The following is a 25,721-nucleotide window of genomic DNA, read 5'->3' as shown; positions in this document are numbered from 1 at the left end:
TTTTGTGCCAAGGGACGAGGAAATCCTGAAACTGATCCCTCTGAGATTAACAGTGTCCCTAGTCCCTGAGAAATGCTCATTATGACACACAGGCACCAAGGCCAGAAGTAAAAGCTGTTTTCCTTCGAAAGACTTACACAATTGTTGGGCTTACCAAATTTCAGAGTAGAGGACAGCAGTCCTTGGCCTGAAGCCCACTCACTCATCCATATCAGAAAAACTGATCATCATAGCACATGTTACTGTCAGGCACTCTCCTGCAACGTGTGCTTAAAAATACACACAGAGAAGTCACCTGACTTATTTTGTTGTCTTTGAAAACCTTTCAGGAGCCTGCAGAATTATTTCTCCATCAGTTTCGTCCTTTTCCATCTGGCAAACAGCAATAACCCCCCTTTCCCTCAGTTGAAATGGAATTAAAGTTAAAGTAGCTCTTCTATTTAACAATTTCCAAAAAACACAACATGAACCTGTGTACACCAGCCTTTTTAAAAGCAACACAACACTTGGAATAGAACTGGTTTATTAATGTTGTTGAAGAACAAACAGGGAACAAGATAAAAGTCCCATCAAAACAGTGGATTCTCTGTTCCACTTGCACCTGAAGAAGAGGTAGTACTTCTTTAATAAATATATTTAAAAAAAAAAAAAGGAGGATTTCCCCTTCAGATTTGATTCCTAAAACCTAACAGTCTCCTTAAACACAGATTTTTTTTGTGATTGAAGGCAAACAAAAAACCTTTGTTAAATGCCTTTTACTGACCATCACTATATTAGCAATGTAAGGAAAAAAAACACAACAGGCATCCTCAAAGATGTCCTTGAGATTTTTCCAGAAGATAATCTTTTACATGGCATACCATTGAGATCCTCCAAATACAAAGGCCAAAAGAGACCATGATGCCACAATCCCACAAATTCTGCAAGAAGAAGAAAGTTAAAATGTCATTAGACTATTTCATAATCACACAACTAATCCCAAATGTAAAGTGAGACTACTCCCTGAGCTGGGTCAGAGCTAATATTCTCCCTCCATCTGCACCACTATATCACTGGATTAACAAAGCATAGAAATTTTAATCTGTAATTGTCCCTGATATTCCAGAATTGAACTTTCAACACAGCTTTACCCTTCCCCACACTTGGTATTCCAGTACTGGGCTTCAGCATCTGTCAATTATGGTTTGGTGATGGTTTGGTGATGGGGGGAATATTATTCTTGACTCACAGCAGAAAGCACATGAGAGCATCGTCACTTACTGTAGTAAGCAGTTCATTTGTGGTGAGTGTCTCCAGTGGTGATAGAGTGAAATCCGCAGATTGGGGTGAGCTTTATAATCTCGCAGAACAACCCTGACACTAAGAAATAAATCATAATTACATTAGATACATCTTGCATGCGGCTCTTATTGCATTCTGAGGCTTGGGACATGAATCCCCTTAACTAAAAGTCAGCAGGATTGGAGTAAGAGGGCAAATAGGGGCAGCAGGGGGAGAGGATGAGAGGGTAAAGAATTAGAATTTTGATCACTTACTCCTTAAACTTATTGGAGAGCAACAGAAATTGGTTCTCGGTCAGTCGTCTGACATCAAACTTGCACAGAGCTTTTAATATTTGATAGATCTGTTCTTCATCCACCCCAGGCCACCCCCGAACACTGGCAATCAGAAGAGGTGGACGTTGGCTAGGGACATCTGTGCCAGAGAAATTCTGGAAAATGATGAAGTGAAATTAAGCCAGAGACTCTCAAATTTAATCCACATCTGACTGTGGAAATACTAAAAGAGTTATTTAAGATAATTAAACACAACAGGCAAAAAGTGACATAGTGACTAAGCAATATCCACCTGTACAATACAAAGAAGTATTTTTTCATCTTCGGGCTCTTGTGGGCATGAACCATGAGAGCAAAACTTAAGTCACCAGAATGCATGTGAAAACAAAAATTCAAGGCAACAACCTATCCTCTAACAAACTGTAGGAATCAGAAGCCTGGAAGTAGGGATACCTTAATACAAATAAGTACCTTTGAGTGCTTCCTGTATTTCCATCTCATTATAGGTGCTGAAATGGGGGAAAAGGCATCTTGGCTGCAGTTAAAAAGACTATGGGCTTGTCTTCATTATGGCACTAAATTGGTGATATGCAGTTGATGCCATGGCGTCAATTTAGCAGGTCTGGTGAAGATGCAGTAAGTCGATAGGAGAGCGGTCTCCCGTCAACATAATTAATCCACCTCAACGAGAGGCAGAAGCGATGTCAACATTTCCCGCTGACATAGCACGGTGTAGATACCACGTTAAGTCAATGTAAATTACACCACTCGGGGGGTGGGGGGCAGTTTGTTTTTTTTTACACCCAGAGCAATGTAACTTACTTTGACTAACGCAGTGGTGTAGACAAGGCCCCAGGTCATTTGTAACTGGTGACAAAATGAATATAAATAACAGGGTAAAAATTCAGTACAACTGTTTTTTTTAAAATGCTATTTGGACTGACACTGAGCAGTCACCCGCAGATGAAGATCCAGACACCAGCTGGCATTTTCTTTCACTCATGTGAGTGAGCAGATAGCCTACTAGCTTATCCACCTGGGGATTCAGATACAATGAGGGTAAACATGATGCACTTTAAACTCACGATTTTTGAAACGCCAGCTCGGATCAGATTCACTTGGTTCAGGTACTTGGTTAATGCATTGAGATATTGAGAGAAAGAGGGACCATTCTCCAGCGTGTCACTATGTAGGAAAACAAAATAAAAAAAATAATTCAGTGATCTACACTAGAGGAAAACGGCACAGTACTACAGCTTTAAGGAACTCCTAGCTACAGCAGACCTTTAAGGGAACAGGTGCAGGGGAAGTATGAAGGATTTATTTATTTAAAATATGAATATAGTGCTGGTAAAAGGAAACAGATTAACAGTCTTGCAGTACGAACTCCTCTGTGTACAGAACAGATACAGCACATACAAGGCAGATCAAGCTTCCCCAGAACCCCCCTGCCAGTGTACCTCAATCATAACAGAGGGAAAGACCACATCTACTGGTGCAAGGATAGTGCTGTTTCAACACCCATTTAACACCCTTGTTATTCTCAACAGAAGCCAACAAGTGTACCAAACAGTGGGAAGGGGACAAACATTCACTAGGAACTTGACTGAAGCCATCAGTTCATTTCCCCATAGCTGTCAGATGGTAAGACCATTTGGTCACAACCAGACTGAGCTGGATTTGAAACAATGACCAAAAGAAGGAATGATGCACAATTTCATTACCAGCCTCCCAGGCCATCAAACCCCTCAAGATTATTTTTTTAAACAAGGTTTCAGCCTTGAGACAAAAACTCTAACTTGCAGCTTTATTTAAGCTAATTACTTGGAGTAGTCGCATTTTGAATAATGTTTTATTCAAAAACCGGACAAAGTTGTTGAACAGAAAATCACAAGCTGACAGCTATTTTCTAAAAGAGCTATGATTGCAAGGTAATTCCCAAGGCAAAGAAGTTCATAAACACCACTCACCATGGCATCCTGCCTAGGAGCAAGTGGGCTAATTTCAAAAGAACTAAAAGGAGGAACAATGAAGAGGTGACATTACAAGAGTGCAGAAGCAAAAGCTAAGCAAATGTTCAATTTTAAAGAACTATATATATGAATAATTTGGCAGTTTATCGTTAAGTAACGAGTACCTGTATTACCTACTATTGAATGAAAATGGTTACAGTGGAAGGAAAGCAATTCTTGAATTCTAACAGTTAAACCTTTAAGAAATGTCAGGTTTTACCTGATCCACAAAGAAATGCATCATAGGCCGCCTCATGGGGAGATTTCTTGTCAGCTAAGAGTCCAAAAAATGGAAAATAAATTAAAGCATCTCTAGAACACTGTGCAAACTACTTTGGGTCAAAATAATCCTTCTCTCACTAAGCATCAGATTACCCACAGTTTTCCTCTCTCATCTTTACACTTCTTACTATTTCTAACCCTCCCCCCTCACAGAATCCCTATACCCCTGCAGTCTCTGCTGCTCCTCAGCTTTCAAAATGACACTACCAAGGAGGCAACAGTTAGACCAGTGGCTGAAGAAAAGATGGCATCACATTTAAAGGTTTATTAGAGCAAACTTGCATTTATAAAAGGTCGGGATTGGAGTTAAAGGTGTGAATGGACAGGTTCCCCAGCACATGTTCATTTTGCCACACAGCTTCATTTCTGCCTTGCATTTGGATTCCCATGGAATAAAACAAAGAGTCTTTATACAGAAATGAAAATTTGCTTCATTGCACAGAACATACCATATTTTGAACAGTCACTTGCATGGGCAATCACCGGACATGTGGGGTTGGTGGGATTTAGGTCACTGTTGAAGAAAATTTGAAGTGTAAATTTTCATTCTTCCCCTATGCCTAAGGGTGGGAGAAATTTTTCAGCAAACACTCTTGCCCCGTCGGAGTAATCCCTATGGCTTTCCATTTTTAACACAACTGCTAAAGAGATTTCTTAAAAGAAGTTTCTCTACCATTAAGGAATAAAATCATACCATTACAAAAGCAGTGCAAGCAACAATTTAACTGTTTAATTTTCACCAACAACAAAGGAAGTCATATGGCTCAAATCTCTGCAGGCTACTTTGAAAATTTATCCCAGAAGTTTCAAATCTTAGCTCTTGACTGATATTTGGGAGAAAAGAAACGCGGGGGGGGGGGGGGGGGGAGAGCATGTGAAATAGTCCAGAAGTACCAATTTGTGTCAGAGGGATCTGCATATATCCACACACAGAGATTAGGAGCCAGGCAAGTTTGTGGCATGAAAACAAAGTATATGGAGTTCACAAATGTAGGAGCCTTCTACCCTGCACAATACACCCGAAGTAGATTTGTGCTTGTGGCTGCCTCTTCTAGACTCAAGTATCCTAAAGGCTTTCTGCACATCTCCCCACTTTACCAATTTACAGATTCTTGTCCCTGACCAAAGATTACAATAAAAATCAGAAGGGATTATAATCTCTTAACTAAAACTACTGCTGCTTCAGACCTTGAAGGTTGGTTCTTTTCCCTGCCCATTTGGCTGTGTGTATGCCCTCACTCCACACACTGGTCCAACAGACAAGACTTCCACTGAGATCTAAAAGCAGGCTAGTTCAAAGTTCCCTCCCTCACTCCATGCTCCCAATACTGTAACTCGTATTTGGTAAAGACGGTTATATGCAGGGGAGACATCAGAAGGCAGCATAGGGAATCTTATTCCAGTTGTGAAAAAGATCCTTTAACATCTGACTGTGCAAGGAGAACATGAGTTTGGGCAGCAGGATTCTCCTAATCTGTTTTGAACTATAAAAAAAAATAGTAGTCCCTACCCAAAGCCAATCACACTGCCTTTAATGGCTTCCCTTACATCAGTGACTGCAGAGACAAATAGGGACCCATGCAGCTGCATACCCGTGAATGCTCTCCTTACTGGAAACTAATCCCCACATGCTGCACTCTGTGTGTATCTGCTGATATTGTATACACTACACAGAATGTGTTCAAGTGCAGCAGAGTGTTTTACTTGCATAAAAAAGTGTGAATAAGGATGAGTAAAGACAGACTAGTCCAAGGAGATGTGCTGACTGACTGGCTCTGGAGGGAAGGCTGTTTTGATGCAGGGCTTTTGGAGAAGGCAATAAAGAGGGTAAAAATTAGGATTCTTGAAGTCACCGCGAACAAGAGTTCCCAACTTCCCAACAATTCTGGGTATCCACAGTTTGAAAAGACTATGAAAAAGCAGAATGTCTTAGGAAGAGAAGTTAGTGAGGTTAGTGTAATAAAAGGTGCCTGCCTGAGAGCACTCATATCCTCCATTTATCCACATAGCAGATCCAGTACAAACAGTAGCAACACAAGGCTCTCACCATATCTCCTGGCATGGTGTTTTGCCTGTGGAAGGAACACATCTATAGAAAAGGAGACTTATAGTGTCCAGTCCTTACACTCTACCCATTCTTCTAACAAGAGTGCCATTTGTAATGTGGACACATGTCTGCTAAGAGCCAAACTGAGGGCTTGTCTCCACTTACTGGTGGATCAATGCTGCAGCGATCAATCCACCAGGGGTCGATTTAACATGTCTAGTGAAGACCCGCTAAATCGACTGCAGATCGCTCTCCTGTCGATTCCGGTACTCCATTGGAACGAGAAGAGTAAGGGGAGTCGATGGGAGAGCATCTCCAGTCAACATAGCATGGTGTGGACCCCACGGTAAGTAATCTAAGCTACATCAACTTCAGTTACACTACAAAACGTAACTCAAATTGCATAGCTTAGGTCAGCTTTCCCCCGTAGTGTAGACCTGTCCTGAGATTACAAATTTATTCCACTTAAGACCCTGTGCAGCAGTGAGATAGTATTAAATTACTGCCAATCCCAGCCCTAACCCAAATTCAAGATCAGGGAAATAATGGTAGAAAGCTTCAGAGCCCATTATCAATCCTCTAAACAATCCTATCCTCTAGAAGTCAGCATATGACCTAGTTTGCCATATATGTTTCTACATCAGAATCTGAGCCAGTTTCCATCCTAATTTAATACTGGCTGAATAATTCAAACGGAGGCATTTTAAACAATTTACTGACTATTAACTTGATAGGTTTATAGGTAGTACTTCCTCTGATATTAAAGCCAGGTTAGAAAGGAGGGAAATTGGTTGAACAATCTCAACCCACAGAGCAGCAGAAAAAAAAAAAGTATAAAAATATTGCATGATTGACTTTTGAAATACCCTTTCCAAGATGAAAAGGAGTGCTTGTGGCACTTTAGAGACTAACAAATTTATTTGAGCATAAGCTTTCGTGAGCTACAGCCCACTTCATCGGATGCATTCAGTGGAAAATACAGGTGGGAGATTTATATACAGAGAACATGAAACAATGGGTGTTATCATACACACTGTAACGAGAGTGATCACTTAAGGTGAGCTATTACCAGCAGGAGAAAGGGGGGGGGGAGGGGAACCTTTTCTAGTGATAATCAAGGTGGGCCATTTCCAGCAGTTGACAAGAACGTCTGAGGAACAGTGAGGGGTGAGGGGCGGAATAAACAAGGGGAAATAGTTTTACTTTGTGTAATGACCCATCTACTCCCAGTCTCTAGTCAAGCCTCAGTTAATTCTATCCAGTTTGCAAATTAATTCCAATTCAGCAGTCTCTCGTTGGAGTCTGTTTTTGAAGTTTTTTTGTTGAAGAATTGACACTTTTAGGTCTGTAATTGAGTGACCAAAGAGATTGAAGTATTCTCAGACTGGTTTTTGAATGTTAGAATTCTTGACGTCTGATTTGTGTCCATTTATTCTTTTACGGAGAGACTGTCCAGTTTGACCAATGTACATAGCAGAGGGGCATTGCTGGCACATGATGGCATATATCACATTGGTAGATGTGCAGGTGAACGAGCCTCTGATAGTGTGGCTGATGTGATTAGGCCCTGTGATGGTGTCCCCTGAATAGATATGTGGACACAGTTGGCAACGGGCTTTGTTGCAAGGATAGGTTCCTGGGTTAGTGGTTCTGTTGTGTGGCGTGTGGTTGCTGGTGAGTATTTGCTTCAGGTTGGGGGGCTGTCTGTAAGCAAGGACTGGCCTGTCTCCCAAGATCTGTGAGAGTTTTGGGTCGTCCTTCAGGATAGGTTGGAGATCCTTGATGATGCATTGGAGAGGTTGGGGGCTGAAGGTGATGGCTAGTGGCGCTGTGTTATTTTCTTTGTTGGGCCTGCCCTGTAGTAGGTGACTTCTGGGTACTCATCTGGCTCTGTCAATCTGTTTCTTCACTTCAGCAGGTGGGTACTGTAGTTGTAAGAATGCTTGATAGAGATCTTGTAAGGTGTTTGTCTCTGTCAGAGGGGTTGGAGCAAATGTGGTTGTATCGTAGAGCTTGGCTGTAGACAATGGATTGTGTGGTGTGGTCTGGATGAAAGCTGGAGGCATGTAGGTAGGGATAGCAGTTAGTAGGTTTCCAGAATAGGGTGCCGTTTATGTGACCATTGCTTATTAGCACTGTAATGTCCAAAAAGTGGATCTCTTGTATGGACTGGTCCAGGCTGAGTTTGATGGTGGGATGGAAATTGTTGAAATCATGGTGGAATTCCTCAAGGGCTTCTTTTCCATGGGTCCAGATGATGAAGATGTAATCAATGTAGCGTAAGTAGAGTAGGGGCATTAGGGGACGAGAGGAAGCGTTGTTCTAAGTCAGCCATAAAAATGTTGGCATACTGTGGGGCATTGTGGGTACCCATAGCAGTGCCGCTGATTTGAAGGTATACATTGTCCCCAAATGTAAAATAGTTATGGGTGAGGACAAAGTCACAAAGTTCAGCCACCAGGTTTGCCATGACATTATCGGGGATACTGTTCCTGACGGCTTGTAGTCCATCTTTGTGTGGAATGTTGGTGTAGAGGGCGTCTACATCCATAGTGATCAGGATGGTGTTTTCAGGAAGATCACCGATGGATTGTAGTTTCCTCAGGAAGTCAGTGGTGTCTCGAAGACAGCTGGGAGTGCTGGTAGCATAGGGCCTGAGGAGGGAGTCTACGTAGCCAGACAATCCTGCTGTCAGGGTGCCAATGCCTGAGATGATGGGGCGTCCAAGATTTCCAGATTTATGGATCTTGGATAGCAGACAGAATACCCCAGGTCGGTGTTCCAGGGGTGTGTCTGTGCGTATTTGTTCTTGTGCTTTTCCAGGGAGTTTCTTGAGCAAATGTTGTAGTTTCTTTTGGTAACTCTCAGTGGGATCAGAGGGTAATGGCTTGTAGAAAGTGGTGTTGGAGAGCTGCCTAGCAGCCTCTTGTTCAGATTCCGACCTATTCATGATGACGACAGCACCTCCTTTGTCAGCCTTTTTGATTATGATGTCAGAGTTGTTTCTGAGGCTGTGGATGGCACTGTGTTCTGCACGGCTGAGGTTATGGGGCAAGTGATGCTACTTTTCCACAATTTCAGCCTGTGCATGTCGGTGGAAGCACTCTACGTAGAAGTCCAGTCTGTTGTTTCGACCTTCAGGAGCAGTCCACCCAGAATCCTATACCGGAAACCTGCTGACCTCTATTCCTACCTACATGCCTCCAGCTTTCATCTAGACCACACCACACCACACAATCCATTGTCTACAACCAAGCTCTATGATACAAGCGCATTTCCTCCAACCCCTCTGACAGAGACAAACACCTTACAAGATCTCTATCAAGCATTCTTACAACTACAATACCCACCTGCTGAAGTGAAGAAACAGATTGACAGAGCCAGAAGAGTACCCAGAAGTCACCTGCTACAGGACAGGCCCAACAAAGAAAATAACACAACGCCACTAGCCATCACCTTCAGCCCCCAACCTCTCCAATGCATCATCAAGGATCTCCAACCTATCCTGAAGGACGACCCAAAACTCTCACAGATCTTGGGAGACAGGCCAGTCCTTGCTTACAGACAGCCCCCCAACCTGAAGCAAATACTCACCAGCAACCACACGCCACACAACAGAACCACTAACCCAGGAACCTATCCTTGCAACAAAGCCCGTTGCCAACTGTGTCCACATATCTATTCAGGGGACACCATCACAGGGCCTAATCACATCAGCCACACTATCAGAGGCTCGTTCACCTGCACATCTACCAATGTGATATATGCTATCATGTGCCAGCAATGCCCCTCTGCTATGTACATTGGTCAAACTGGACAGTCTCTCCGTAAAAGAATAAATGGACACAAATCAGACGTCAAGAATTCTAACATTCAAAAACCAGTCTGAGAATACTTCAATCTCTTTGGTCACTCAATTACAGACCTAAAAGTGTCAATTCTTCAACAAAAAAACTTCAAAAACAGACTCCAACGAGAGACTGCTGAATTGGAATTAATTTGCAAACTGGATAGAATTAACTGAGGCTTGACTAGAGACTGGGAGTAGATGGGTCATTACACAAAGTAAAACTATTTCCCCTTGTTTATTCCGCCCCTCACCCCTCACTGTTCCTCAGACGTTCTTGTCAACTGCTGGAAATGGCCCACCTTGATTATCACTAGAAAAGGTTCCCCTCCCCCCCCCCCCTTCTCCTGCTGGTAATAGCTCACCTTAAGTGATCACTCTCGTTACAGTGTGTATGATAACACCCATTGTTTCATGTTCTCTGTATATAAATCTCCCACCTGTATTTTCCACTGAATGCATCCGATGAAGTGAGCTGTAGCTCACGAAAGCTTATGCTCAAATAAATTTGTGAGTCTCTAAGGTGCCACAAGTACTCCTTTTCTTTTTGCGAATACAGACTAACACGGCTGCTACTCTGAAACCTTCCCAAGATGATTCATGGACCAGCTGGTAGGGCTCAAATTCCCAGATTTCAATGCTCACCTGCACAGGATTTCATAAATTTCTAGGAGGTTAGATGCTCGTGGAAACTGAAATTCCTGTAAGAAAACAAGGCAAGATATTTCTGATGTGCTGTGATGTTTTGGAAGAAAGGAACCACAGGATCAGAAAACAAAGCGAAACAGTCAGACCACATAAAAAGTGCTGTGCAAGCTTCCTATCCGCACTGTTTTTCCAGTAGTGCCCTTCAATGGGCAACTAACAACAGCAGGATTCAAGTCCTGGGATCCCATAGAGCCAGAGTCTCAACGTCCTGGCCCGCGGGCCATCTGCGGCCCAAGAACCTCCCCACTGCAGCCCGTGGAGGAGAGATGCAGGCAGACACGCTGCCGGCAGTATCTGCTGTAGACGCCGCCCACCGCAGCTCCCATTGGCTGGGGGAGAGGGACAGAGACACCATCATTAGTTGCCCGGCAGAGTCAGCCATGAAGGCAGCATCACTTTTTTCCCCCCACAATGCATATAAACAAGTCAAAGTACCGAACACAACTATTTGATGCATGCCTTGCTGCAATCCTGAAGGTTTCAACTGCTCAGTCCCTGAGGCCAAACATCATCAAACTGACAGAACTGAAGCGTTGCCTGGTGTCTGGCAAACACTAAAAACTCTCTGGCAGGTGAAGAATTATATAAAGTTGTATGACAGTTTTATTATTTCTAAGAAATTCTAAATAAAAAAATACAATGTAAACATTTTCTTTTCTGAACACCATCTTCAGTGACATTATTGGCCCGCTGGGAGGATTTGAGGACTGGCACTGGCCCTAAGGTAAATTGAGTTTGAGACCCCTGCCATAGAGTTTCTTCAGAAGAAGCAAACTCACTGCAGTACTCTTCACAATGTTAATTTAAAGATTAAGTTACGATGCTGTGATAGTCAAAATCTGGAATATCAGTCCCTGGATGCCATCTTGCTTCCCTGATGGAAGGACTGGAAATTATCCTATCTGTTCAGTACTACCTTTAAATCCTCTTTCCCCTGGAGCTGTACTACCTCTTCTGCCGAGAAGGTGTTCTAAGCTCCAAGTGACAGCTGAGTTATGAAGTGTTACAACAGCAATTCCTAAAATCAATATTAGTAGATACTGCACTCTCAACTCCTCCACCCTCAAACTCAGGAACCATATTCTGGCAATGGAACACAAGTCGTCTGGAAGTCAGTCAACTTCAGAAGGGTCACTCAGTGACAGGGCATATTCTATCCAGTGCCCCCAGCTTTTTGTCCAATACTCAACTCCTGCAGAGTGACAACCAGGATCAGCATTCAAACCCCAAGTCCAAGCACTTGTACAACACACTACTGGTTTGGGTACCACCGCTTTAGTGCAACATTTAAAACTGGTCCCTGCTCTATAACCAGAGAGTGATCAGGACCTTCTTTCCATCTAAGTGTGAGGCAAGTTTTATTTCCCAAAACAAAATTCCATATCTTACCTTCCAGATGGATTTTGTTACATTCTTGGTGTCTATGAGGACAGGAAACAGGCTGTGAATATTCCTTTTAAACTCCTCATAGCTTTCTGAAAGAAAAATAATAAAGAAGCAAACATTCAGAAAAAAATATTACAGAACTGAGAAAAAAGAAACTCAGCACTCTATGCAGTAAACAAAGTTTAAGTATCTTTCTGGTCTTTTGCCCCATGGGAGAACCACACTGGGAGCATTCCGGAGGGACCAGGTCCTGCCCTAGAGGTGGGGGAGCCAGTGCAGTTATCTAGCATCAACCCAGTCACACTATGCGGAGTAAATGATGATCACTGAACATTCATGCTGCATTTGTGCCCAGCGATTGAAAAAGCTGCTTTGGGGAGAGATGCACCAGCATTTGAATGATGCTAAAGATTACGCTACCTGGGAGGGGCTTGTAAAACTTGTCATGAAGATGCAGAAGGTCCATGAGCATGTTGTGTCCCACCACTGGCTACGGGGAAAGACATAAAACAATATCAACATGTTCCTACAGAAGGTAGGTCAAGTAACCAACTTCAGACCTGTTCAATAGCCCAACTTCTTTACTACAGGGGTAACACCCATACAAGCCTCTTCACAAGCTACAAGGCCTAGAACAGCATCACAGTGAGGCCAATGCCATTCCCAGCTGGGCTTGCCCTCTAGTGTAAACCTTAGGGTGAGGGGGACATTTATTGGTAACATTTTGTTTAAAAGAGGTCTGAGGAACTAGGAAGGGGAGACAATAGCCTTTAAAAATCTTTCTGGGCCAGCTGGCCCAGAAAGATTATTTTGGTTGTCAGATCTACAAACTTATTCTGGGATCTGAGCATCCAGGTGGGGTCTTTCTGCCCTATACATCACCAGGGATAAAGTTTCTGAAATTGGATCTTATTCAACAATGCTGCTCGGAACACAGGAATTCCAATACTTGATCAGGCCATTGGTCCACGTGGTACAGTGTGCTGGCTCTGACAGTGGCCAGCACCAGATGTTTGAGAAAAATCTGCAAATGCACAATTATGTCAAAGTGGAATAACCTACCTGCAGGAATGTATCTGACTAACTCTCAGATGGTGGCTTATGCCTTGAAATGTGACAGGTTTTATTACTTCTGAACTTTTGGATTTTTTACAAATTGTTTGAAATGTATGAGTCAGAACAGAGCCTAGATTGCTCTCCCGCAGGTGTGCTTGCTCTGCAGGGTATCAGGAATGCAACGCAGTAAAGTATGATTTTTAGATCAATAAAGTAAGAATGTTTTAACAGAACACACTTAAAGCACACCTGCTTACTTAACAGATCTGCTATGTTTAATAGCCATTTTTCTAGACAAAATTACCCTTTAAACACTAAGTTGTTTTACTGACAGCTATGAAGGGGTTAACGAAGCCAGCCTGTGCAGCCACTCACTGCTTTGAATCTGTTTACTTAGCTCCATACAAAACATCTTGCATACTCCATCACCACCCTGCTACCATGGTAACAATCCAAGAATTCCAAAGGTGGGAATAGGGATGGTGAGTGTCACCTTCTTGGCTTCAACAAGGGTCTGGAAAAGGTTGGTGAAACCCCGGGCAGAGAGAAGAATGAGCTCCTTTCGGCAGCAGTCGTAAGAAGAGTTCTCCAGACACCAGCGATGCCGTGGACTCACCTTTTTCACCATTACCTGCAAGAAAAGAGTTACTACAACTCTGGAGAAATAACCTTGCACAAATGCACACACACAATCAATATAAGCAGCTTGTCTGGTAGCCTGGTGTTAACGCTGAAAACAGGTTCAATTTTCAGACTCCCAAGGCTGTGGAGATAGCACTTCAATACAGAAGGTGAAGATGGTCTCTCTTCCGTCACTGAATGGCGATCAGCACCCAGTTGATAAATTAAAATAACTCTGAAGGGAGTTACTTCCAGGCCTCCTCGGCTAGAAGGATGGTGGCCATAAAATAGGTTGCGTTTTTCAGGATGCGAGTGGGTGGCTATGGAATTTAAGTGCTCTTAGCGCTAGTAATATGTATTCGATTGACAACGCTGAAACAAGACGCCCTCTATCCATAAAACACGTATTGCAGGGACAGCAGCAATTCAGGTTTCGCCACACCGAAGTGCATCAACGCTGACTCTGAGGGCCCACACTTAGGTGTGAAATGGAAGCTCAGGAAATTTGTCCCATCTATAGCCTCTGTTTGAGAATAAGGGTGCTAGCTGCAATATTGATTTTTGTGGTATTTTTAAGCTTCTCCCTGGCATTTGACTGAGACCACTTGTTTCCTGAATATGCCATCCAATAGCCCTCATTCTTATTCAGTAAAGAGCGTGCCAGATTCAAGCTGATGACCTAGATGCGAGAGGCTGTGTAACATTACTGTTATAACAAACCAGCAACAGAATGGGTGAAAGTCTCCAAAGCTAATACAAGGGACAGTTTAACAATGAAAAAGCAACTACTGAAGACCAAATGTTCGCTTTTGTGGATACATGAGGCACTGGGTTTGAGAAGCCTGGAAATTCTGAGAGTCATTTCAGACTTTGCCGAAGAGTGACCCTTCTGGAAGAGGAGGCTTTGGGATTGTGGGAGAAACAGAGGCCAAAGCTTCCCAACCCATGGGAAAAGGGAACCTGGTTCAGCCCCTTAGCACGGTTCCTTTGCAAGCTCCCTCCTCCTCCAGGAACCTTTCCATTAAAGCACAACCAAGATTTCAGAATCCCAGCAGGAAGGACAGGCGCACACATATCTAAAACAGAAGTCCTACCCTCCAAAGGGCTTCATTTCCAACTTACCTTCTGATCTCCAAAAGGCTCTGTCCAAACATCTGGAATTGCCTGTCTCAGAATCAGCTGTACCTCAAATAGCTGAAAACCTGAGACCAGAAACCGAGAGAAAGATTTAAAGCTGGGGAGGAGTTTGCTTGGTAGAACAAGAATGTTTTTCAATGGAAGAATAAAATATCAGTGTGGAAACCAAGATAAAAATTAAATATTTAGGGCATACAACAATCCAGAAAAGAGGGCTGATGATCTGAGTCATCCCTATTTCAAATTATTTTAAAAATACCTTTGAATATATATCTTAGAACATTTCCATGCAAAGGGCACAAAATCGAGCCAGAAAACCTTACAACGAGGAAAGCTGTCAGACTTACTACTCCCAACCCTGGAAAATCCACCTCAGTTCCAGAAACAGCCACTGATACCAACCTACCTCCAGAAAAAAAGCCCTTCCACAGTAGAGCTCATCATAATGACAAAAGAGGAGCAACAGAGCAGAGAGATGAAAACACGACAGGAACCAGAAGGCCTGGCAGCAGCAATGGTGGGCTGGGTATGTTTTTTTTAAAAGTGAAAAAGAAAGAGTGTTACAAGACAGGCAGCTATGTAAGTGGGCTGAACAAGCAGCAATCCCCATATATTCAGAAAAGGTACTGCAGCCACTGAGAAATCACAAATGAGGAAGGAATCCTATTTCATACCACTAATATTATGTAGAACCATAGAGTCTCCCTCTTCTGCTGATGGCACCCAGCATGTCACATCATCAATCACCTTTTTCACGTTATCCTTGTCCAAAGTGCTGAAATGAAAAGAAAAAAAGTGAGAAAGCTGCAAAAGCAGTGCCAAGCAAGACTCCACTTTAAAGAGGTGGCCCCCTTCCCTCCTGCTGTAGTCATTCTGTGGAGCAACTGACAGCACCATCCTGTGACCTTTCACCGGACTCTATATATTCCCCAAGGGAACAGAAGTGGCAATGAGACATTCTCTCAGTTTCAGTAGTCCTACAAAATGTAAACTGAGTGAAAAGTGAAGGTGAAATACTAACAGAAGTCACTGGAGGAGCAATGGCTTTGGAAGAGCTTTACCTGCGAACTTTCCAGTTTCCAGCTAAGAGCCCTTGCTGAAGTTTCTTCTCCTGAACCTGATTCATATATGGGATTCCATCTTTCAGAAACTGAACGGGGGGGGGAAAAGGGTTTATTTATCATAGGATTTTCTGGTGTTAAATTAGAAAAATAGTATGAAGTATTTATTTGTGAAATCTGTCATTTCTAATACGATGGCCTTCCCCCATTCCTTTCTCAAAATGCTTCCAAAATTTTTTTAAAAAGTCCAAAGTTCACCAGTAATCCAACTTGTATGCATATGCAAAGGAAGGGAAAGGTTTTATTTTAGGATTCCAAAGGGTTCACAGGTACAGAGAGGGAAAAACTGAATTATGAAAGACTGTGCATGAAAGATAAAATTGAAGTCCTGACCATTTGTGATTATTTAAGAGCCGACAGAAAAAGTACTCAGTGTCAGGATTCTAATCTAGGTTTTCAGGACAAATTCCAGCTCTTTAATTACATTCAATTTAATTAAATTCTCCAGCCATTTCAACTGGGTACTATTTTCTTCACTCCCTGCCACGAACTGTTGGATAGCGCTGCTGTATACTTATGCCTTGGAGATGGTGGAACATCATAGACAGGTAAAGTTATATTTAGCTAAGAGTTCAAGTTTCTTTGAGATTATCAGATGATAATAAATTCAGTACCCATTTTCTTATCTGCGTACCCAAGCTTCCCACTCCTACACAGGGTCTTACGTCTTCTGTGCAACTGAGTATGCTGGACCACATCTAATAGCCAATGAAATGACACTTAAGACACAAAAACTCTACTTCAGTGTATGAGGCCTGGAGATATTCACCCATCATGCAGACCCCACCTGGATAGCGTGGTTTGCAGACTCGGTGAGAAATGGGAGAGTAGTATAGGCGTCGACTTCTGCTGGCACCGGTGGGTGCTCGACCCCCCTCTGCCCCTTCCTGCCCTGCTCCGCCCCCTCCTGCCCTGCCCCCATTCCAACCCCTTCCCCATAGTCCACGCTTCAACTTCGCCCCCTCCCTGCCCCTATTCCAATCCATTCCCCAAATCCCCGCCCTGCCCCACCTCTTCCCCTGAGCGTGCCACGTTCCCATTCCTCCCCCTCCCTCCTGGAGCTTATTATGCAGCGAAACAGCTATTTTGCAGCGGCAAGCACTGGGAGGTAGCCGGAGAAACAGGGACATGGTGCACTCAGGGGAGAAGGCGGAGGTGAGGTGGGGCGGGGAGTGGGGAGTTGAGCTTGGCTGCCGGTGAGTGCAGAGCACCCACTAATTTTTCCCCATGGGTGCTCCAGCCCTGGAGCATCCATGGAGTCGGTGCCTATGGAGACTAGGGAGGAAGGGACGCATGTGACCTGCCATGTGCTTTATTTATTCAAAGGCTGGCTGTGCCGGGATACCAGTAAAGACAGGCATTTACCTCTCTGCTGATGAGGAGATGGGAAGTACATGGAGATGCCCTGTGGCCAGTGGCAGCTAAGGTTGGTGTCACAGGGCAGTAAGGAGGTGCCCAGTGACCAACTGCAACACTGTGAAGCAGCAGTACAGGGTCCACAGGGTTAGTTAGGGGTTCAATTTAGTAACCATTGGCAAAGATGTGGTTATTGCCCCCTGGTCATGGAACAGCTCAGTGTCCAAAGCCCTGTATTGCTACTGACACACAACAGAACAAACCCAACCCAAGTGTTCAAAGCAGCCATTGTACTGAAAAAGTAGCGAGCTGCTGCTTACACAAGAAATGCAGAGTTTTGGGGATATTTTTCCTTAATACTTCCCCACAACTACATAAGCCTCCTCTGCTCTAGTCACTTACAACAGAGAACATACCTTATTATAGTCAAAACCGTAATGTGTCAGGAACTGAATGCTAGACGCCTGGAAAGAGAATTCAGAGTCCATGACTCCAAATGTTGAGGGGAAGAGGAAGAAGTTATAGCAGCGTGCAACATACCTACAACGAAAAATAAAGATGCCTAAAACAGGATCACAAGGAACCATTGCAGAGGAGTCTGAGAACCTCCAGCATGGAATCTCAACTGCATTATCTCTATTGTAAGAGACAGCTATGAACTTATTTAGAAAGAATACTTTTTTTTTACTTACTTGTTTGATTTTTCATTTGAAAATATAGACAACCCTGAAAGAAACAAACACAAACTGAAGTCTTAGTACTGAGAGCTGGGTGTTACTCCTCGGTCTCCTGAATACTGATATTGTGAAAATTAAATAGCGGATGCAGGAGTTCTCCTTGCTATGCCATTTTAGTCATACACTAAAGCTGCTGCACTAGAATTTTACTAACCTCCAGATCACTGCCAGGTTACAAAGGGGTGGCATGAACATGGGTCCCCAGATAGTTAAACAGAAATAAGATTTTAGGGCTCAATGGGAAGACAAGTTAATCTTCAGTAAGAAGCAGCCCTTACTGAAAAGGGACTAAGCAAAGGAAGAGAAAAGGAAAATTATTGAGCTACAACCATGCTGTAGCTTTACAGGCCTTTCTACTCTACATGTAGTGTTGTAACGAAGTCCCCCAACACTAACTGATCTCCTCAGACCACAATAAATACTCTGATAATCTAAGACTTTAAAGGTGACCTGCAAACCATTTTTAAAGATGGAGTTTGGAACTTTAATTAATTTCATTATGAAACATACTCCCCTTCCAACACCCTAAAAATGAAGCATCCTAACTCTATTGTTTTTAAACATTAGAAATATAAATTCTTGTTTTCCCTTGGTATTGACGAAGATGCCTTAGAGGAGGCATACTAACAGCTCACAGTGTGACTAGAAAAGGTGGCTGAATCTATAGTAAAGACATTTTTAATTCAAAATATTAGTCATTGAAGTTAAATAGGTGTTAACCAAAAAAAAGTACACCATCTAACTAAATATCTTAGTACTTCTAATTTTCTCAGCGTTCAGTCTCTTGTAGTGTCAGAATTTCACTAGTTTTTGAGTCAGAGTGTCTTTAGGCACAGGCAATCTAGACAAGTCCTGAATTTCTAATGTAAAAAGTAAGCAGAAAAACATTCAAAAGAGAGCAAGAAAACAAACCTTAAGATTTCTGTGTGTCATAAAAGAAATAAGGCACAAGTACATTTTCCCCATTGCAGGTCACCTTTAAATTGCTTCAGGTACAGACATACCTGGGTCAAAGTATACGGATGTTTAAATGGATGAGGACAAAAATGAAGCTCCTTCCAGAACACCACTCTACCTTTTCAGCCAGAAGGAGCTTCAGCAGGGAAGGTTCAAATATCTCCTTGGCATCCCTACATTGGTTCAAAACACTCTGCAGCCCAGGAAACAGATGCAGAGATCATAATCTAACTGGCCTTTATTTAGAGACATTGTCAAAAAGTTGATACGTCCTCGTTTCTGTCTCCCCCAAATCAAACTGTGCTTAAAGCCAGTACCTCAGTCCTCAAGAGAAGCCCTTACAATAGTAACCTAAAATGCCAGAGGACAAAATGAAGTTTTATAAAGCAGCATATTTCATTGTTTAACCTTAGAAAATATTATTTTCTCTAGCACCTTCCATTTGAGAATCTGAGTTATTTATTAACATTAACCTCACAAAACCCCAGTGAGCTAGGATTACTCCCATTTTACACGGGAGACTATTAAGGCACAGAAAGGTTATATTTCTTGCTTACAGTCACATTGCAAGTCAATGACAGAGTCTGGAACAGAACCTAGAATGACTGACTTCCATTACATTTTTCTTTAAAGATGACAGATACCTTAAGTGTTTTTTAAAATAAATTTGCAGAAATATAAAGTAGACTGAAAATTCTTGCATAGCCAACCTGACTTTAAACTACTTAAGATGTATGCATGTTGATCATAGGTGCCGACTCCGCGGGGTGCTCTGGGGCTGGAGCACCTACAGGGAAAAATTAATGGGTGCTCTGCACCCACCGGCAGCCAAGCTCCCCTCTTCCCTCCCCCCTGAGTGCGCCACGTCCCCGCTCCTCCGCCTACCTTTGAGTGTTTCCCACCCGGCTACCACCAATAAGCTGTTTGGCAGCGTTAGCATGCTTTCGGATGGGGGGGGGTAGCGGGGGAGGAGTGGGAACGTGGCGCACTCAGGGGAGGAGGCAAGGAAGAGGCAGGAATGGGGCGGGGACTTTGGGGAAGGAGTTGGAATGGGAGTGGGAAAGAGGTGGGGCCTAATGGAAGAGGTGGAGTGGGGGCAGAGCCAAGGGCAGACTTGCAGGGGGTTGAGCCCACGGGAAAGAGGGGAAGTCGGCACCTATGATGCTGATAACATTATTCCTTAATAAAAAGGGATCTAGCATGGTGGACAACCAGTGCAAACACAGCAGACAAGCAAAAACAGAATTGCAAACCTTTATCCCTCTCAGAAAGTCCCACAATCCTCTAGTAGACTAGATGCTATGTGTTAGCCAAATTCAACTAGTTTGTGAAATGCTAGTAAATACTTTGCAAGAAGTGGGATTTTATCTTTTCTGACAACAATGAAAAAAGATCTCACCGAGCTGATTGACCGTGAACTTCTGAACACTCCGTCTGGCCTTCAGATACCACTCAGCAGGTGAATCGAAGAGACTATTAAACAATCGGAGGTGGGGGGGGGAGAAATACTCCCATGATGTACTGTTTTACTTTTTCATCGCAACTTCTACCATTATTTTAACTCACTAGATCATATGACATTTTGAATGTGACATCTTTACCTGGTCTGCTTGCCTTGTGGAAAGACTGAATGTAAACCTGTGAATTCCATATCGAACCCTGTAGAGACAGAACACACAAAAAAAAGATTCCAAAATGTGAATCTGCCTTTCTGTAGCCTTTTGTACTAACGACAAATGGACAAAGGAGTGATCTAAGCTCCCAACATGGTACTAAGAAAATTAAATCCCCCCTAACTTTTCCCTTTAACCCATTAATTATTCAGCCAGTCAGCAGTTGGGTAGGGCATTACTCCTTCAAAACAAAAAATGTGCTTCACAATTTGGACATTCATTTGAGGTTTACTCATCCCTGAATGTAGCATTAAGACACATAGTTGCATTAGACAGCATAGCATGTTAGGGCCAAAAGGAAAAAAAAGTACAGTATGTTTAATCAGCACCATGTGGCCAACACAAGCTCACCAAGACCAGCAATGCAAACACGAGCTGGGCTTATTCTCCACGTGGGGTTCACTACCTTTCTCAGCCAAAATTGAAGCTTTATTTCTGGGAGCAGTCTAAAATACCAGTACATACATATTGTACATTTTTCTGTCTTTTCAATATTAATAGAACAATTTTATTTCTACATAAATTAGAAGTACACACTCCTAATATGAAACTACTTTCACATACTAGTGAGATATAGTTTAGTTAGATGATTTTCTATACTATTCCTCTCTAGTGACAATCACTGACAGGAAAGATTGCAATCACATTGTCTATCTGAGGCGGCACAGCAGAGGCAAAGACCAGGGACAGGAAATGGACAATTAATAGTAATGCATTCTAGTGTTCATAGCTACAATTGAGGTGAAAATGTTATGTGGATGGATAAGGTGCTCTCCTAGGCTAAGCCTACACCAGGAGCGCTTTGTTGATATAGCTATAGAAGTACACTGTACTGGCAATACACCCCTAATGTAACATAGCTTATACTGGCAGAATGATGAGCTTATACCAGCCCCCGCCAGCAACGTAAATATCTAACACAAACGCAGTTTTGCTGGTATAACTGCGTCTACACTAGAGGCTTCTGCTAGCTCAGATACGTCAGCCAGAAACCGGAACTCATCACCCCTCTCTCTGACCAACATACCTCTGCCTGCAAAATTTTGTAGTGTAGACCTGGCCCTCGGCTCTCCATTCACCCCAGGCATCAGCACAGAGTACAAGTTGTTTGGATGCCTCAGCTGTAGCTGTACCATACTTTCCAATAATCTGAAGCTTAAGATTAACTCTGAACTTTAAAAAAAAGATAACTACAACATCCTTGTAAGGGTGTATATTTTTACTTTTAAGTTATATATGTATTCTTCTCCCAATCTTACCTCCTGTTTAACAGTTACTGAATGGAAAGTAACTTGTGCTTCATTTATAGATCAGGGAAAAGGGGAACATTTCGAGGACAATGGTGGAGAGAGTGGGAGAAAACAAAACGACATTTTTTCCTACTGTTTCAATGAAGTCACACAAATGAGGGTCATTCTTGTCAGTTGCCAGCTTGTGGAGATCAAGGAGTGACTGGTTCACATTCTTTTCCAGGTGCACACTAACTGTGATACGATTATATACACAGTAGTGATTATTAAAATCTTAAATAGAAAACTGGAAGAAACACCTAGGGTGGCTAGTCTACACTATAAAGTATAGCTATACTGGCAAATCCTTGCAGCAGAGATGCAGTTTATGCAAGCAAAAGAACTCCTTGTACTGTTAAAGGCATTAAATCACCTCGCCAAATGACGTCATGCTGCAATAGTTATTTCACTGTGTGTGATTTTTTTCACATTCCTGACATAGCTATGGCAGCAAAGCTTGAGACACTCTGCTCTACCAGTTCTCTGAACAAAATAAGCTATGCCAGCAAAAGAACTCAGATACATAGCTACACTGGTAAATCTTTTATACTGCAGACAAGGCTTAAGACTGAACTCCTTTTCTAATCCTTTGTTGTAATCATTCATGATGAAGAGGCAAAGTGAGATAGCAGAGATCACTGGAATTGGGATGGAAGGGGAAAAGAATTCTCAAGTCTTATAAAAATGTTTCTTATTTGTTACCATGGTGCAATCCTTTCCCTACATGATTATAACTGGCTCTACCTACCTTTCAATACAAAATGTGCACACACACACACAAAAAAGATTAGATGAATAAAGGGGCAGTAGAGGCAGTTTTGCTTTAGTACTTTTCAGCTTCCTCTTTGACAGCACTTCTGTACCTTTCTAGAGGTGTCTCAGAGGTTTTTCTATAGGCTTTCAGAAGGGAACCACACATCCTCATCAGCACCCAATTTTTTTTTCCTTGATACCAACTGCACAAAGAGACCCAACTTTGTGCCTATGCCTCTTTCTGCAGTATGCAATGGAAAAGGAAAAAATCCTGTTTCCCTTGTCACATTTGGCAGTAGAAGCATAGGTGCTGGAACCAGGGGTGCTGCTGCATCCCCTGGCCTGACGTGGTTTCCATCAATGGTCCAGTGGCTCTCAGCACCCACTATACAAATTGTTCCAACACACAACACCCCTGAATGGAAGAGGGCTCGGGAAAAAATCGGGTGGGGGGCGGGGCAGAGACAATATTTATCAACTGCGGGCCAAGCACCAGGAAAGGCCAATCCATTAGTCTGGCAGCGGAGCTCAGCAGGGGCGCATCCCGCACGGTTTGGCGCCACGGGCCAGAGGCAAGTCACCAGGGGAGGGGATGCCTCTGGCGCTCCAGTCACGGCCCTGGCTCTCGGCTCGGACCGGGCTGCCCGAGTCACGCCGCCAGGAGCGCTCGCTCCCGCGGCCCAGTGTGAACAGCCACTTTCGCTCCGGGCAGCGAGCCCGGCGGCAGCTAGCAGGCGTGAGAGGTCCCACGTCTCCCCGCCCGCAGGGGGAGCAGGCAGCGGGCGGCTCCCGGCCCGCGGTAAACGGCCGGCCGGGGGGGGGGGAGGGTCCGGCCCGCCGCCCGGCTCCAGGCGGGGCCCCTCACCCAGGAAGTCGCAGCCCAAGACCAGCGCCCGCAGGTGGGGCAGGCTCTGCGCGAACTGCCCGGTCCCCAGCTCCATCCCCGCCGCTCCCGCGCGAGGACGGAGCAGACAAACCGGCGCTCGGGGGGAGTTCCCGGGCCGCAACTAAGGGCCTCACGGGCACGCCCGCTTGATTGACAAGAACAGCAGCGAATCAGCGCTCGGTTAGGAACGTCAGCGCCATCCTCTCCCTTCTTTCCCTCCATAATGACAGGTTTCGGAGTAGCAGCCCTGTATTCGCAAAAGGAACAGGAGGACTTGTGGCACCTTAGAGACTAACCAATGTATTTGACCATAAGCTTTCGTGAGCATCCGATGAAGTGAGCGGTAGCTCACGAAAGCTTATGCTCAAATAAATTGGTTAGCCTCTAAGGTGCCACAAGAACTCCTGTTCTTATAACAGGAGAGGTACTGATTTGCTCCTAAAGCTAGAGGGACTGGGAGCTGGAATTTAACCAGGAACCTAAGTAACCGTGTTATAAACTGCATGGTTGTGCAACGCTCTCTTCTGTTCCAGCATTTAAACACTTTGATGTTGTGGCTCATTTGGCATATAATAATAATCGATGAGCAGAGAGGAGTTCCCCGACAACAGCCAGGATTCGAAAAAGTCAGGATTACAACAGCAACGTCTCCCACTAGAGGGCACCAAATTATTTTACAGCTGCTGGTACATTATACTGCTGCTGCAGAGATTCTGTCTGCCCCCTTTTGAAGGATTTTCTTTAAGACAGAAACATACAAAATTAACTTTCTGTGGAAAACAGGCCACCAGTTTTAACCAGGGCCATAGCAGCTGCTGGAAGACAGTAGGACAGGGCACACATAAAGCTTCTACCTTTGGGAGCTAACTCCACTGATACAAATTTGAAGAGAATAAATTATGCACTATGCAGGAAATTGAAGATAAATTTGTCCTAATGTTGTAAATGCAAACATCCACAGCTTTCTTCTACAACCAGTTTTAAAGAAGCCTCGCAACTGGTCACTTTCACTGACCTCATTTAATTTTTCCAGAGGACTGGAAGAAAGTTAAGGTTATGCTAGTATTTTAAAAAGGTAAATGGGACAACCCAGGTAACTATAGGCCAGCGAGTCTGCCATTGATCCCAGGCAAAAATCATAGAAAGACTAATATAGAAAATAATCAGTAAAGAATTAAAGGTTGATAGCATAGGTCACCATATACTATGAATGCTTCTAAGATTGTTTTTTAAAGGTAACTGCTATATTTCCATTTCTGTAAGGGGTTTAATTTAATAGTGAACAATTTTAAAAAGTCAGTATTCCATGGATTTTAAAACTGCCACTTGATAAATTTCTAAAGGTGAGGAATGATCGCCCAAAGGGGGCTACATTGTAGTGGCATCTGACCAGGACCTTTTCTTGGGCCAGTACTATTCTATTATCTATTAATGATTTGAAAAATATAAAATTAGTGCTGCTAAAGTTTGCAGCTCACCTGTTTTTTGCATCAAGTAGTAAATGGTCAGTTACACAGAGCAACTTGGGTCACTTGGTAAACTGGGCTCATTTGAACATGTGTTTTAATGAAGCCAAATGCAAGGTCATATCTAGGAAAAAGAAAAATGCAGGTCATACCTGCAGCATGGTGGACTGTGATCCAGTGACTGTAGAAAAGATTCAGGGATCATGACAGATAACCAACTGAACATGAGCTCCCAGTAGGATGCTGTGGCTAACAGGACTAATGTGATTCTTGGATGCATAAGAAGGTAATATAAAATAGGGAAATGGTATTACTTCTGTATATAGCACTGGGGAAATCATTACATGTTTTCTACTTCTAGTGTCCACACATCAAAAAGCATGTTGAATTGGAAAGGATTAAAAAGGGCTACAAGACTGATTTGGGGAAGTGCAATATATTTTGCTTATATGTCAAGTCAGTTCTCATAGGTACCTGCATGGGGAGAAGATTCCAAATAGTAGTGGTCTATGTCAGCTAGATTAAAGGCATCCAACAGCTGGAAATTACATAACTTCAGATTAGAAATAAAGTGCAACTTTTTTTTTTTTTTAATTTTATTTAAACAAAGTGATTGTAATTAACCATTGAAAAATATACCAACAGATGTGGTAAATTCTCCATTAGTTGAAGTTTATATCAAGACTGGATGTCTACAAATCTAGACTTGATCTAGCTCAACCGCAAGATATGGGCTTGAAGGAGTAGTTACTGGGTGAAATTGTGGCCTGATTAGATCATCATAATGATTTTTTTCTGGCCATAAAATCTTTGAACAAGTTGGAGTTGAAG

General features: G+C 43.1%; 1 protein-coding gene across 3 annotated transcripts; it reads right to left on the bottom strand.

Annotated features, from left to right (window-relative positions):
• Positions 1-506: 506 nt before the first annotated feature.
• Positions 507-23,538, bottom strand: PNLDC1 (PARN like ribonuclease domain containing exonuclease 1). 3 transcript variants are annotated; one of them, XM_073337831.1, is made up of 19 exons: positions 23,404-23,538; positions 20,425-20,482; positions 20,223-20,296; positions 17,822-17,855; positions 17,546-17,669; positions 15,714-15,802; positions 15,327-15,427; positions 14,638-14,717; positions 13,388-13,525; positions 12,259-12,328; positions 11,842-11,927; positions 10,390-10,445; positions 4,300-4,364; positions 3,789-3,842; positions 3,527-3,569; positions 2,642-2,741; positions 1,536-1,711; positions 1,261-1,359; positions 507-920 (listed from the first exon to the last, which is right to left on the bottom strand). In XM_073337831.1, the coding sequence occupies exons 1-19, from the start codon at positions 23,477-23,479 to the stop codon at positions 848-850; spliced, it is 1,596 nt and encodes a 531-aa protein (XP_073193932.1). In that variant the 5' UTR covers positions 23,480-23,538; the 3' UTR covers positions 507-847. The 3 variants fall into 3 exon arrangements, with proteins under 3 accessions (XP_073193932.1, XP_073193933.1, XP_073193934.1); XM_073337832.1 differs by lacking the exon at positions 23,404-23,538 and adding an exon at positions 22,649-22,709; XM_073337833.1 differs by lacking the exons at positions 17,546-17,669; positions 17,822-17,855; positions 20,223-20,296; positions 20,425-20,482; positions 23,404-23,538 and adding an exon at positions 16,388-16,582.
• Between the last annotated feature and the right edge of the window lie 2,183 nt (positions 23,539-25,721).

This window comes from Lepidochelys kempii, chromosome 3 (genome assembly GCF_965140265.1).
Source record: "Lepidochelys kempii isolate rLepKem1 chromosome 3, rLepKem1.hap2, whole genome shotgun sequence".
Classification (NCBI taxonomy): Eukaryota; Metazoa; Chordata; order Testudines; family Cheloniidae; genus Lepidochelys; species Lepidochelys kempii.
Note: the sequence above shows the minus strand (reverse complement) of the source record. Positions and strands in the feature narration are given on the sequence as shown.

Bases quoted from the DNA above. Each gene is read 5' to 3' on its own strand.
- PNLDC1 (XM_073337831.1), bottom strand. From the start codon at position 23,479: ATGGAGCTGGGGACCGGGCAGTTCGCGCAGAGCCTGCCCCACCTGCGG. The intron at 17,856-20,222 runs GTGAGATCTTTT...TGTTTCTTTCAG, and splicing joins GTTCACGGTCAATCAGCTCG to GGTTGTCTATATTTTCAAAT. The intron at 4,365-10,389 runs GTGAGCATTGAA...TTTCTTCAACAG, and splicing joins ATTTATGAAATCCTGTGCAG to TGACCTAAATCCCACCAACC.